At 38.5% G+C, this 13487-nt stretch overlaps 1 protein-coding gene across 3 annotated transcripts; it reads left to right on the forward strand.

Annotated features, from left to right (window-relative positions):
* The first annotated feature begins 7474 nt into the window (after positions 1-7474).
* Positions 7475-12005, forward strand: LOC108329339 (2,3-bisphosphoglycerate-independent phosphoglycerate mutase). Of its 3 annotated transcripts, none has more exons than XM_017563507.2 (10): positions 7475-7792; positions 8008-8191; positions 8448-8575; positions 9216-9366; positions 9444-9647; positions 10116-10540; positions 10786-10978; positions 11055-11150; positions 11332-11487; positions 11638-12005. In XM_017563507.2, the coding sequence occupies exons 2-10, from the start codon at positions 8030-8032 to the stop codon at positions 11800-11802; spliced, it is 1680 nt and encodes a 559-aa protein (XP_017418996.1). In that variant the 5' UTR covers positions 7475-7792; positions 8008-8029; the 3' UTR covers positions 11803-12005. The 3 variants fall into 3 exon arrangements, with proteins under 3 accessions (XP_017418996.1, XP_052728774.1, XP_017418998.1); XM_052872814.1 differs by having other exon boundaries at positions 7648-7802; positions 8017-8191; XM_017563509.2 differs by having other exon boundaries at positions 7653-7792; positions 8017-8191.
* Positions 12006-13487: the final 1482 nt, after the last annotated feature.

Consider the following 13487-nt stretch of genomic DNA (forward strand, 5'->3'; position numbering starts at 1 on the left):
TAGTATGTCGTTTCGGCCTTCAACAAACCGTCATCACGAATAACGGACGGCAGTTTATCGATAAAAAGCTAGCCGAGTTCTTTAGGGGATTGGGGATTAAACACGTCACTAGCTCTGTAGAGCACCCCCAAACGAACGGTCAGGTAGAAGCAATGAACAAGACGGTAGTCGCCGAGCTGAAGCGGCGATTGGGAGAAAGAAAGGGGGCGTGGGTCGACGAGCTACCCGAAGTCCTGTGGGCTTATCGATGCACACCTCACGGGACAACCGAGGAGACTCCCTTCAACTTGACGTACGGCACTGACGCCATGCTACCAGTTGAATTGGGGGAGCCCTCGTTACGGCGGCAGGTCGAAGACCTACAGTTGAATGGCCAAGAGCTAAGGATCAAGCTGGATTCCCTAGACGAGCGCCGAGACCGGGCGGCCTTAAGAGCCGAAGCATGCAAACGCATGGTTGAACGAAAATACAACTCCAAGGTCCGGCCGAGGAGCTTTCAGGAAGGTGACTTGGTATGGAGGAAGGTTGGAGAAGCTCGCCGAGTGGCCATGCACAACAAGTTGGCAGCAAAATGGGAGGGACCTTTCCGGGTAACCGAAACACTCGGGAATGGAGCGTATAGACTACAAAACGCGGACGGACAGCCTATTCCAAACACTTGAAATGCTACGCACTTGAAATTTTATTTTAGTTGAATTATGCTGTTGTATTTCCCTTTTTTCAAACTATTAATTCAATGACAGGGCGTCCGTTTTCTCCCAATATTAAACTTCAAATAAAGGGAAAGTCCAAGTTGATGAACGGAGAGTTCCCCCGGGAACCACTGTCAACATGGCCGGACGGTGAACGAAGAGTTCTTTCCGAAGAACCACTGCCGTCCGCGCCTCAAAAGTCCAAGTTGATGAACGGAGAGTTCCCCTGGGAACCACTGTCAACTTGGCCAGACGGTGAACGGAGAGTTCTTTCCGAAGAACCACTGCCGTCCGCGCCTCAAAAGTCCAAGTTGATGAACGGAGAGTTCCTCCGGGAACCACTGTCAACTTGGCCGGACGGTGAACGGGGAGTTCTTCCCGAAGAACCACTATCGTCCGCGCCTCAAAAGTCCAAGTTGATGAACGAAGAGTTCCCCCGGGAACCACTGTCAGCTTGGGCGGACGGTGAACGAGGGATTCTTTCCGAGGAACCATGTCAATCTGCACCTTAAGACCGAGTCAATGAACGCGGAGTTCCCCAGGGAACCACGGTCGGCTTGGGCGGACGGCAAACGGAAAGATCTTTCCAAAAAAGCCTAAAGTTATTTAAGGGTTTACCCCCGGACAATCAATACGCCAAAAAGGAAATGCAAATAAATGCACCGTGGAAACTTAAAAGAAGCTAAGAAAATGGAGAAGTTGTGTATTAATCAGCAAAGGCACCAAAACATGCCAGCATTTACAAAAGGACGACCCGGCCAACATCTCGGCAGCCCAAGATGTTGGGCGGGCGGCCACAGGAATACACATTACAAAAAATCAGTATAAAAACAAAATTCTAATTATCTCTATCGCCCTCTTCTTCCTCTTCAACTTCAGCCTCCCCGACCTCGATGGCTCCCGCGGCTCCGGAGGGCCCCTCGACCCCCGGTTCCTCGTCATCAACGGTATTGAGATGCACAAGGACGCCATCAAAAACGTCCTTCTCAATGTCAAAACCCAAGGCGAACGGCTCCTGTATACTGGCCAGAAGGGACGCCTGCCGGAGGGCTTTATTAAAATCCTCCTCATGCTCGAAGACGATGGTCGCCTCGAGCTCAGCAATCTTCTCGTTGGCTTTGGTCAGATCATTGGTCAAAGCCCGGTTCACCTTGAGGAGCCCGGCCTTAGAGCTCTGTTGGCGAGAAACGTTGATCTTCAATTGACTACACTCCTTTAGTAGCCGTTCGTGATCGCCCCGGGCGACTGTCAGACGATCACTGGCTTCAGCAGTCTCCTTCTTCGACTTCTCGAGATCGGCCTCCAGTTGCTCGATCTTCTTGTCGTACTCGTCCTGATTCAGGAGCAGCTGCTCCATTGCTGATTGGAGGGAGGACGAGTTCTTCTTCTCAGCCAGTAGCTCGGCACGCACCTCCTCTACCCCTGGACGGTCGGCGAACTCCTTCAGGTACCACGCCAGGGAGGCCGCCCGAGTCGACATCTCCAGCATGGCGTTAGTCAATTCCAGCTCAGAAAGAGGTTCAATGAGCGCCCGCTGGGAGGAGCTCATGTGGAACTTCGTCCGGTCGCTCATGCTGAACGCCGGACTAAATATACCGCCCGGTAGTGGCACCGAGGGGACCCTCTCCTTGTCTTTCTCCTTCTTTTTGCCCTTGCGGGCTTTCTTCGACGCCGACCGCGACGACGAACCTTCCTTGTCCTTGCGACCCTCGGCCGCAGGATCCTTCCTCTTACGCACCAAAGGGGCAACAGAGGCAGTGGCCGTCTCAGATGACGGATCCACATGAACTGCCGCAAGACCAGAGTGGGGATCCGGACCAGACGCCCGACCCCCAGGTACAAAGCCCCCGACATTTTCAACTTGGGGAATTTGTTGCAGTTGCGTGATGAGCACCGGGGGCAGGCGGCCAGCCGATGAGGATCGTCTCGAGGGCGGAGGACGGGGTGCGTTCGGCGCAACCCTTTGCCGGGCCGAGGACGAGCTGGCTCCACCTCGCTTCCGGGAGGCCATGTAGTTAGATTGACGGGGTGCAGGAGTCGTCATAAGTTCTGAAAGAAACAAACCAATTCAGAAATGTTAAGATCAGTATACTAGATACAAACAAACCCAATATAATAATACCATACCGAACGCCTTTTGTCCACAATCCTTAAGACTAAGGCATTCGACCAAGTGACGGGCGGATATCCGGCGGGGGAGGGCATTGATGGTACGCATGGCCTCTAAATCGATCGGACTCAACACTCCCACAGGGAACGCCTTTATTCTCCGGGGCTCCCTTGTCCAGTAAAAAGGGAACAATGGGTTCCCTTCGCCATCGTGGAATTCGTGGCGGCCGGCGGCGTCGATGATTACTTTGAAATAATGGTGCTTGAAATTTTTGAATGAATCCGAGAAGGGGCGAAAGAGTGTCCTCTCCCGAACTGAAGTGAAGGACACCCAGCCGCCGCTGGTAGGCGGACGGACTTCAAAATAGTGAAAGAAGACAGGAATCGTTGGAGTGACGCCCACGACCAAGCACATAGCCAAGAACGCTTGCATGGCCGCCCAAGAATTAGGATGCAGCTGCGCTGAAGCCACGTTAGCCTCACGAAGGACGGCCATTTGAAACTTTGTAAAGGGCACCCGGACGAAAAGATGAGCGAAGAAGTTGACGTACATGTAGAAGAAGTCGTCCGGGCTCGACCTCTTCCCGTAGTAGACCCTTTCGTTTCTCACACTAACTCCCGCCCGGATCAGTCTTGAGTCCTCTACATCCCGGACAATATGAGTACGACTGACCCTCCACTCCAAATCCTTGTGGGAGCCGTACACTGAAGCATACAAGCTGGGGACGTAAGGAGCCCAGTCAGACACCACTGTTCCACGACCATCCGGCTCGAAGGGAGAACCATCTACACGGATACCACCTTGAAGTAAGAAGATAGGCACGCCGTGGAATATCCGATCGCCTGCCACGTCCGGTGCCTCCGGATCCGGCCCCGAAGACCCGACAGCCTCATCCAGAAAACGAGAGGAAACTGAACTTGGAGAATCGCCGCCACTCCTTGCCGACCCACCCCGGACTCCGCCCGACGACTCAGAACCAGATTCAATATGGACAACGGCCATTTATTACCTGAGGGAAAAAGAATTTCAAATCTTGGATGAAACGGAGAAAAGTGAAAATGACAGCGCTCTCATCCACTATTTATAGAAAAAATTTTGTAACCGTTGAACACATCCGCGCCGTCCAAAGCCAACACGACCAATGCTCCAGATTTGAAGTCGTTTCCCCTTCCGCCATTGCGGATGCGACACGTGTTTCCCGCCAAAAGTCCAAATCCAAAAGCCCACGAGATCTGGACCAATTACGGACCGCTAGCTCCGGCCATGCCGCACTCGAAGTCCTACGTGCACTATGGCTTGGGAGGCTTGTGTACCAGTAGGGACCGGACGTCACACAGGACAGACGTCCACGACATTGAACCACCAAACGGACCAGACGCCCACGTCACCATATGGGACCCAAGAAACTACCCTTCTACTTGCTGTCAGGAAGGGATGGGCACGATAGGTCGGACGCCCGTGCGCCCACAATCATGCAACCTTACTGCTTGACACCCAAGGGGAAAAGCAACTTACGAGAAGTCGGCCGCCCGGGCCGCGGACCTGTCGGTTATCCCTGTAAGGGCCAGCCGATCATGAGGCTAAGTCCCACGAGACTGGCCGGTCGCGTTACTAATCAAATTAGCTTAAGGTAAGTAGTGGTTAAAAGCTATTGGGCTGAATTGGGCCGTGACTAACTTTTCACTAATCCCAAGCCCATAGCGAAAACTATAAATACAGATCCAGGGTGAGTGGTAGATGGGTCACATTTACTGCACATTTATTACTGTTTGATAGAAAAACGCCATTACTCCCAACTGACTTTGGCATCGGAGAATCTTTCGCAGGTCTCCCACCCGCGGACTGAGGAAGAAATCAAGGAGTGAGTACGGAGAGCCGGAAGCACGAAGTACGAGCAAAGGAGGACGTGGAGACATTGGACGAACACAGCCCTTCACATCCGAAATAATAATATTTTAGAGTTATATAACTTTATCAACTTAGGTTTTATCTTTTCTTAATATAAATAATATTATCTACAATATTTATATATTTTAATATCTATATGCCTAAAAGTAGGAAGAAGATAATGTTTTCTCCATTATTAACATCTTAACCTTAACTCATTACAAAATTATAATTCGATTTCTGGATATTATGAGTCAAACCAACACCTTTAGCTATTTGATATATATAGGGTCTGAATCTTTTAAGTAGATCAATTTTCCTAATTCAATGCAAAATCATGCTTAAAAGGGATCATAATCTCTAAAATTAAAATACATTCTCCAAAATGCTTTCCAACCCCGTAGGTCCAAAACATAACCTTGTAGAATCAATCATACCAATATGGATGTATCACTAATGTAATTAATATCTATACCAACATGTCCTCCACATAACTACACTTTTGTACACATATGATTCTTTCAAATGTCATGAATTGAACATCTTTAGAATGAAAATGAGGAATATATAACATTTATTTATTTACTAATGTCATAACTTTATTTTACCTTTTTAAAACAAACTTATTTTATTTATAAACACAATAAAAAAAATTTAATTAGTCAAATAAATAACCATGTTGGTTATAAACTACTTTTTTCTTGTTTGTCATCTTACCAAAGGAAAAAATCTCGGAAAAATGAACTTCTCTCTCTAAGGTTTGACAAATACGGTTAAGGTTTTGAATTTCTACGAGAAAGTTAAACGAAATATTCGAAAGAGAAAAATGTTCTTCTAAATACACAAAGTCAACTGAGAGAAAAAAGACTTTTAAAATAAACTTTTATATACTTACTGTGTTTATATTAGTTAAAATAAATTTGACTAGATGTCACCCAAAAAAAAACTCATAAAAGGAGACTGATTGACTTAAAAATTTACAATATAAATTAATTTGAGTTATTTTTCATTTAACACTGTAGTCCATGACTTAAATGACCTTAAGATGAATTGGCTCAAAATTTATCACTCAATTTGTTTTATATACTCAAAGTTATAATTTAAAAATAATATTATTTAACTAAACATAAACATGTAGTAATATATATATATATATATATATATATATATATATATATATATAAATTGAATAATTATATTTCCATTTCAATTAATTTCATAATATAACTTAATCTAAAAATATATATTTTAACTTTATTTTTTTAAACCTTTTAAAACGTCTAAATCGAACTAAAAATGTTACAAACTATTTAAAATCGAAGCTAGATGAAGCAACATAATTTATTAAGCATTCCAACTGTTCAAGTTTTTTTGTAAAGGAGTGAGAAAGAGTGATATGCGACATAAAATTCGAGTTTAGACACTAATTTATACGCACGTTTTCCCATAAAGGAGAAAGAAAATTGAGACTTTTTCTTAAAAGTTGTTGTTTCAAGTTAGCTACTAGAAGGGCAAAACCATCAAAATCGTTAAAGCTGTTTTGTACCCATTATTTAAATATGAAATATATATATTCCTGTATATAATTAATTTATATTTACTTTGTACTTATAATTTTATGAACAACGTGATCTTATTCTTTTTTGACTGAAACTGTTTTTAAAGAAATATCATTATTTGACACAAGTAATTAATTTTATTTTTATTATTTTTGATATAATTAGGTCAAAAGCAGTTTTCTAGAATTAATGCTAATAAGCGGTTGTCAAAAAGGAAAAAAAGGCGTGGAGAATGACGGTGTTTACCAACCCACGGCAGCATCAAGTAATAGGGCACGCTGATCCGCAATTGAAAATACCGTCGCTATTTTCATGTTTCGCGAATATACCAAACATCTTCACGAATATTCCATATATGTAGAATAAATATTTTAAACTCAATCAAAAAATATAATTTAAAAATTTATTTAATTTTTTTTTAAAAGAATACAATTATTTATATATATGATTTAGATATTTATATATTTATTTTTCCATAAACTAATTTTTTAATACTAAAAGTAAAGAAAGTAAAACAATATATTATTTAATTAAATATAAGTTTAACTGTTTTCGGAACGTTATAGCAAGACATATTTATTTACATTGTCTAAGAGAATATGATCAGAATACCTTCTTTTTTTTATATAAAAATTGAAAAACAATAAAGTTAGATCATTTTTTTTTCTTTAAAACGAATTTTTGAGAACGAATTAAGTCTAATTCATTTTTAATACGAAATTAATTTTTTTATCTTAATATTAAGCCTTATCTACATAATGTGTAATGACGTTATATATTAAATAAAATATAAACTAAGAATATTTTTTACCAGTTAGATATTTTTTTATCACTAGATATGTTACTCAATTCACACAAGATTATTTCAATTTAATTAATAATTACAAAATCCAAGTTTTTTATATTAAGAGCGAAGTAAATGCAAATCATTTTGTAACTCTTTTAAAAAATTTTGAATCCAAAGTTAAATTCTAATAGTCATCTAACAATGAGGCAAACAAAATAAGTTAATATAGCAATTTTTAAAAAATATAAAAATTGCGCGATTACAAATACTGATTTTCTAATTATGCAAATGAATTCAATTCATTCAAGATTATTTTATTTCGTTTAGTGGCTATTCATAATTCCTTTTTTTATTTTATTTATTTTTACGTCATCGACATGATATTTTTAATTATCAATGTAGTATAAATAAGTCCAAGTAAGACTTTTGAAGGAATTATTGTAAAAACAATAACTTTTTTTCATTAATCTATTTAAACTAAATTAAATTACTTTTGTATTTCCTTTTTCTTCTCATGTTCTCGTGGTTACTCGTAAACTTCTCTCAGGATTCACGTGCCACCTTTTTTTTTTCATTAAAGTGAAAAAAAAAAATAGCGACTCTACAAGACTATAGTAACAGTTGGCCAACAAACTTGTATTTATAAATCCAAACGAAACCATACAACACAGACAAAGCAGGCACACAGTTCGGTCTTTTTAGGTTACCTCTGTGACATTTGTGTTGTTAGTTGCGGCTGACACCGAGAAAAGAACAGGTATGTACAGGTTGTCGTGTGTAACATCTTAGCACTGTGACGTTTATTTCATAGTATGAACGATTGTCAGTGTATCTAAATTTTGTGCGTCTAGATTTGCCATTGAATCTGATAGGAAAAAGGAAAAAGAACTATGACCCAGATGGGTAAAGAATGATTATTTGTGTATGTGAATGATTTGTATTCGGTTTTGCCATTAAATCTGAATCTGATAGGAAAAAAAGGGAGGAAGCGCAGATGGGTAGCTCAGGTTTCTCATGGAAATTGGCGGATCATCCAAAGCTCCCAAAGGGGAAGACAGTGGCTATGGTGGTGTTGGATGGTTGGGGAGAGGCCAACCCCAACGAATACAACTGCATCGCTACCGCTGAGACACCCTGCATGGATTCTCTTAAAAAGGTTCAATTTTTGCACGTTTTTGGATCCAATCTTTGTTTATAGATTTCAAAGATCTGTTGTTTAACTGATGGGGGGTAGCAAAAGTGACTAGTCCTTTACAAAGTAACGGACCAAGGTTCGAATCTACGGTGGATGAGTAGTTGTCGTTTAGTATATGATAGTTTTAAAGGTTGCCTCCAAAGGAAGACATAGGAGGCGAAAAGGTATCTTTCTTTTTGGGTTAGAGTGCATTAATCAGGACTGTTTTGTATTACAGGGTGCCCCTGAAAAATGGAGATTGGTTAGGGCTCACGGTACCGCTGTAGGCCTTCCAACAGAAGATGACATGGGCAATAGTGAAGTTGGTCACAATGCCCTTGGAGCTGGTCGCATATTTGCTCAGGGGTAAACTAAAACTAGCCTCTCTTTTTCATCTATTTAGCACCATGTATTTGTTACTACCTAGGTTTTGAACTGAGGTTGCGTGCTGTAGTGTTTTTATTTTTTATATTGTGGGAAATTGCGAACAGATCTACTAATTGATGTGATCATGAACTGCATGTGGGTTTTTCTAAACTAATTTATGTTTGGAAAAATAAAATGTTTACTTTGTTCTGCTTGTGAACGTTTATATTTGTTTAGTTGTGCCTGCATTTTTTATGTCATGGATTGAACAACGCATTGCTTTGTTCTGCATTGTTTCTTAGATTATCATAGATGTATGTGATCAATAGGGTTAAATGTGCTCCAGACACTTCTGTACTCTTGTTTTAGGATGCAATACAATAATCAACAACATTGTTGTGGTTGTAGTGTCTCGCTTTTCCCAAGGAATTTGTATTAAGTTTGGGTTCACAATGTTTAGTTAGTATTTCAGATTATTTCTGCAGTGGAATTGGAATTTATAATTGTTGCTTACCACCTTGAAATGTTTAGTTATGGTGTTTCCTACGAGCTATACTATCGAGTCTCTTTTTCTTGCTTCAAAAATATTTCTAGCATGTGTGATGATTGAGACATCTTGGTCTGTGATTGTTCATTTCAGTGCCAAGCTTGTCGACCTTGCTCTGGCCTCTGGAAAAATTTTTGAAGGAGAAGGTTTCAATTACATAAAGGAAAGTTTTGCAAATGGCACATTGCATCTCATTGGGTTGCTGAGTGATGGTGGAGTTCACTCCAGACTTGATCAGTTGCAGGTGATTACTTGAGGTTGGAGCTTTTTTTCTTCTATGTGTATACAACTCACTCTTTCTAACTAGCTATTTTTATACAGTTGTTGCTTAAAGGAGTTGGTGAGCGAGGTGTCAAAAGAGTCCGTGTCCATATTCTTACAGATGGCCGTGATGTTTTGGATGGCTCAAGTGTGGGGTTTGTCGAAACCCTTGAAAATGATCTTGCAAAATTGCGGGAGAAGGGCATCGATGCTAAGATAGCATCAGGTGGAGGTCGTATGAATGTCACAATGGATCGCTATGAGGTATAATTACCTAGAAATGACCTTCAATTTGGGGTGCCTGATTACGTATGTTGATTGTTTCTTCATTTAACATCTCTGCTAAATTTGAAAATGTTTTGGTCAATTATAGTATTCGTTAGATGTACTCTGACCATGTTGGGTCACTTCAAAACGTCTGTCACTGATTTTGTGCAGCTGTGTCGTACTCCAACCAATTTTATTCTGTCTATTGAGATTCATTGTTGCAGTGCCATATTACCTCTGAAATTTGACATAGAAAACCCAAATAATTTGCTTTTAAATCTTTTATTATTTAATTTCTATTAGTTGCAAATTCATAATAAAAACTGCCTTTTTATGGTTAACTTGCATTTCAATTTCATACTGTTCTATACAGCAAATAAATATGGTTGACTCGATTTCTTTTTTCTTTTCTTGTTTGTGTATTTCTATTACTTATGATTCACTTGTTTTCAAAACAAACTGCAGAATGACTGGAATGTTGTGAAACGAGGATGGGATGCTCAAGTTCTTGGTGAAGCCCCTCATAAGTTTACAAATGCTCTTGAAGCTGTCAAGACACTGAGGGCAGAACCAAAGGCCAATGACCAGTATCTGCCTCCTTTTGTTATTGTTGATGAGAATGGGAAACCTGTTGGTCCAATTGTCGATGGTGATGCTGTTGTTACATTCAATTTCCGAGCGGATCGTATGGTCATGATTGCAAAGTCTCTTGAATATGAAAATTTTGACAAATTTGATAGAGTTCGTGTTCCAAAAATCCGGTATGCTGGAATGCTTGAATATGATGGTGAATTGAAACTTCCAAATCATTACCTTGTTTCTCCACCCGAGATTGATAGGACTTCTGGTGAATATTTAGTGAAAAATGGTGTTCGGACTTTTGCTTGCAGGTGAATTTTCTCTATTCAAATCATTAATAGGGTTTTTCATAATATTGTAATTTATGGAAATACATAATATTTCTACCTGCTTATTTTGTTCTTGATGATGAATGATGGAACTGTGTAATACATGAGAAGTCACTATATATTGTTTACCCAATCTAGGGAACAAATGTTTCTCATTTGAGAGTCCTTTACTACACTTCCACTGTGACTTAATGTTTACCTTATGAGTGTAATTTTTTTATCAACAGTGAGACTGTAAAATTTGGTCACGTCACATTCTTCTGGAACGGAAACCGGTCTGGGTATTTTAATGCAGACTTGGAGGAATATGTGGAAATTCCTAGTGACTCTGGCATTACATTCAATGAACAACCAAAAATGAAAGCATTGCAAATTGCTGAAAAGGCTAGGGATGCTATTCTTAGCAGGAAATTTGATCAGGTAATTAAATGGTTTATCAGGTGATTTTTGGGAATCATGGTCTCTTATTTACTCTTATTTTATCTGCTGTTTGTAGGTACGTGTCAACCTTCCAAATGGTGACATGGTGGGGCATACAGGTGACATCGAAGCAACAGTTGTGGCTTGCAAGGCTGCTGATGAGGCTGTGAAGGTACCATTTTTATGTGTTTCTTACAATGATTTGGTGACAATTCAATATTATATATAGGAATGAATCTTGTGTGATTTGAATGAGCAATTAAGAACTAGGTTATGTTAAGAACTAAAATTAGAGGATCTAAGTTCCTTTACTAATAATACTAAGCTTTTTGTTTACTTGTGTAAATGCACAGATTATTCTTGATGCAATAGAGCAAGTGGGTGGAATCTATGTTGTCACAGCTGACCATGGAAATGCAGAGGATATGGTCAAGAGGGATAAATCTGGAAAGCCACTTCTTAGCAAGGATGGAAAAATCCAGATTCTTACTTCCCATACTCTTGAACCTGTAAGTTTTACATATTATGTCAGTCACTATAACAAGCTCACATGAATTACAATATTCTCTACTCTCAAATTTAAAAGAGTTTTGGATAACTTGTTGAATGAATCATAAATTTGGTTCAAAATCTCATACTTTTCCTTGCTGCTGGTTAAGGTGCCAATTGCTATTGGAGGTCCTGGATTGATCCCTGGTGTGAGATTCCGCAATGATGTTCCATCAGGTGGGTTGGCCAACGTTGCTGCAACTGTGATAAATCTTCATGGATTTGAGGCTCCCAGCGACTATGAGCCAACTCTCATAGAAGTAGCAGATAATTAGGAACCAATGGAAGAGTTAGTATATTTTGCAAAAATACAGGGAATGCTGTAGATTATACAGCTCAAATAATTGAGAGTTTTTATCCCTCCACATACATCATATGTGAGGTGGTTTTGTTCTTTTCTAGAGTTTCCAATTTCAGTCTGCAGATGACACCTCAGTACCGACTAATTAATGCCATTTTGACACTTTATTGTGCTGAATTATATTTCAATCACGAATTTTGCTTATTCATCTCTATATAATGCTTTTATTTAACAATATGATAAATACAAATATAGCTAGCTTTGTGTTTATCCATTTTTATCAATTGATTTCATCAAGTAATGGGAGCCATTTATGATAGATTTGAAAATAGGATCTTATGATAGATTGGCCATTATAAATTTCGACATGACCGAAGGAATGAACCATTAGTTTTAATCTGTACATTTCATTAAGTTAATTTAGTTATAAATTTAGCTACAGTTTGAATAAGATTTAGAATTTCTTGGTTACAGCCATTATCATAAATTTTGCTACAGTTTGAATAAGATGTTAAAGGGTGTATATTGAGTTTGAGAGAATTTTTATGCACACAAGAAAAGTATTTTTTTGATTGAACACCTATGGCGGTGGTGAAGGGAATCCAATACCATTGATTTTATTTAGACCATTCTAATGCGTTGAACCACATAATTATGATCTTTAACGTTCATAACTATTGAAAAGTTATGCAAGATTCGTACTTATGTTCTAACTTAGCAGTTGTTTTAGTTAGAATAAAAGAAGGATTGATTCCTGCCACTTTCCACTGTTGATATAGTATATATAGTCTTCATCCAGAAGCTTCAATTAAAACTTTTAAGTTAAATAATTATCTTTTCGTTCACCAATTAAATAAAAAAAATATTTGAGTTAACTTAAAATTTATAATATAACTAAATTTTGTATGTGTAATTATCTCAAACCTTCTACCTACATTTATCATTTTAAACATTGATAAATATTAATAACCAAATATATCTGGTATATTATGAACAATATTACTTGACTTCCGGACAGGTAGAAGAAAGATAATTGTTATTATTGTTATCATCTTTATAATTTCTAAAAAAAATGTATAGTTTCTTTTTATTAATTGGAATGCTAAAAGGTAAATATACTTACTATAAAAGAATAAAACTCACTGTTAATGGTATATTAAAATTATATATAATTATATTGATGATTTATTTAAAATATAATTACACTTAATTGAATTATGCATCTAAGGATAACCGAATTATCTTACTTTATTTCTTTTGTACTTTAAATTTATTAGTTCATATTTTCTCTTTAATGCCAAAGCTAAAAATGGTTAATGATGAGAAGAAAAAACAGTAAGGATTAAAGTCATAGAATCAAGGTGCATGAACTTAAAACATATTTAACATGAGTAAGAAAAACATACTACATTCGTAAAAATCTCAATTTTCAAATTAAATATTTTGACTTGTATAGTTGTCATGTAACATAAACCTAAGCTATAATGATCCTATTTGATTCAATAGTTATACATACAGAAGCAGGATGTGATGAAAAAACCCACGCCATACTATCAAGTAACAAGTATGGCTGAACTTATTTTGTTTGCTATTTTGTTCAAAGAAAAGTATAAATAAGATATAAACTAGAGAATATAAGATCATGCCTAGAACTTATTT

The sequence above is a fragment of the Vigna angularis genome, chromosome 2 (assembly GCF_016808095.1).
Source record: "Vigna angularis cultivar LongXiaoDou No.4 chromosome 2, ASM1680809v1, whole genome shotgun sequence".
NCBI lineage: Eukaryota > Viridiplantae > Streptophyta > Magnoliopsida > Fabales > Fabaceae > Vigna > Vigna angularis.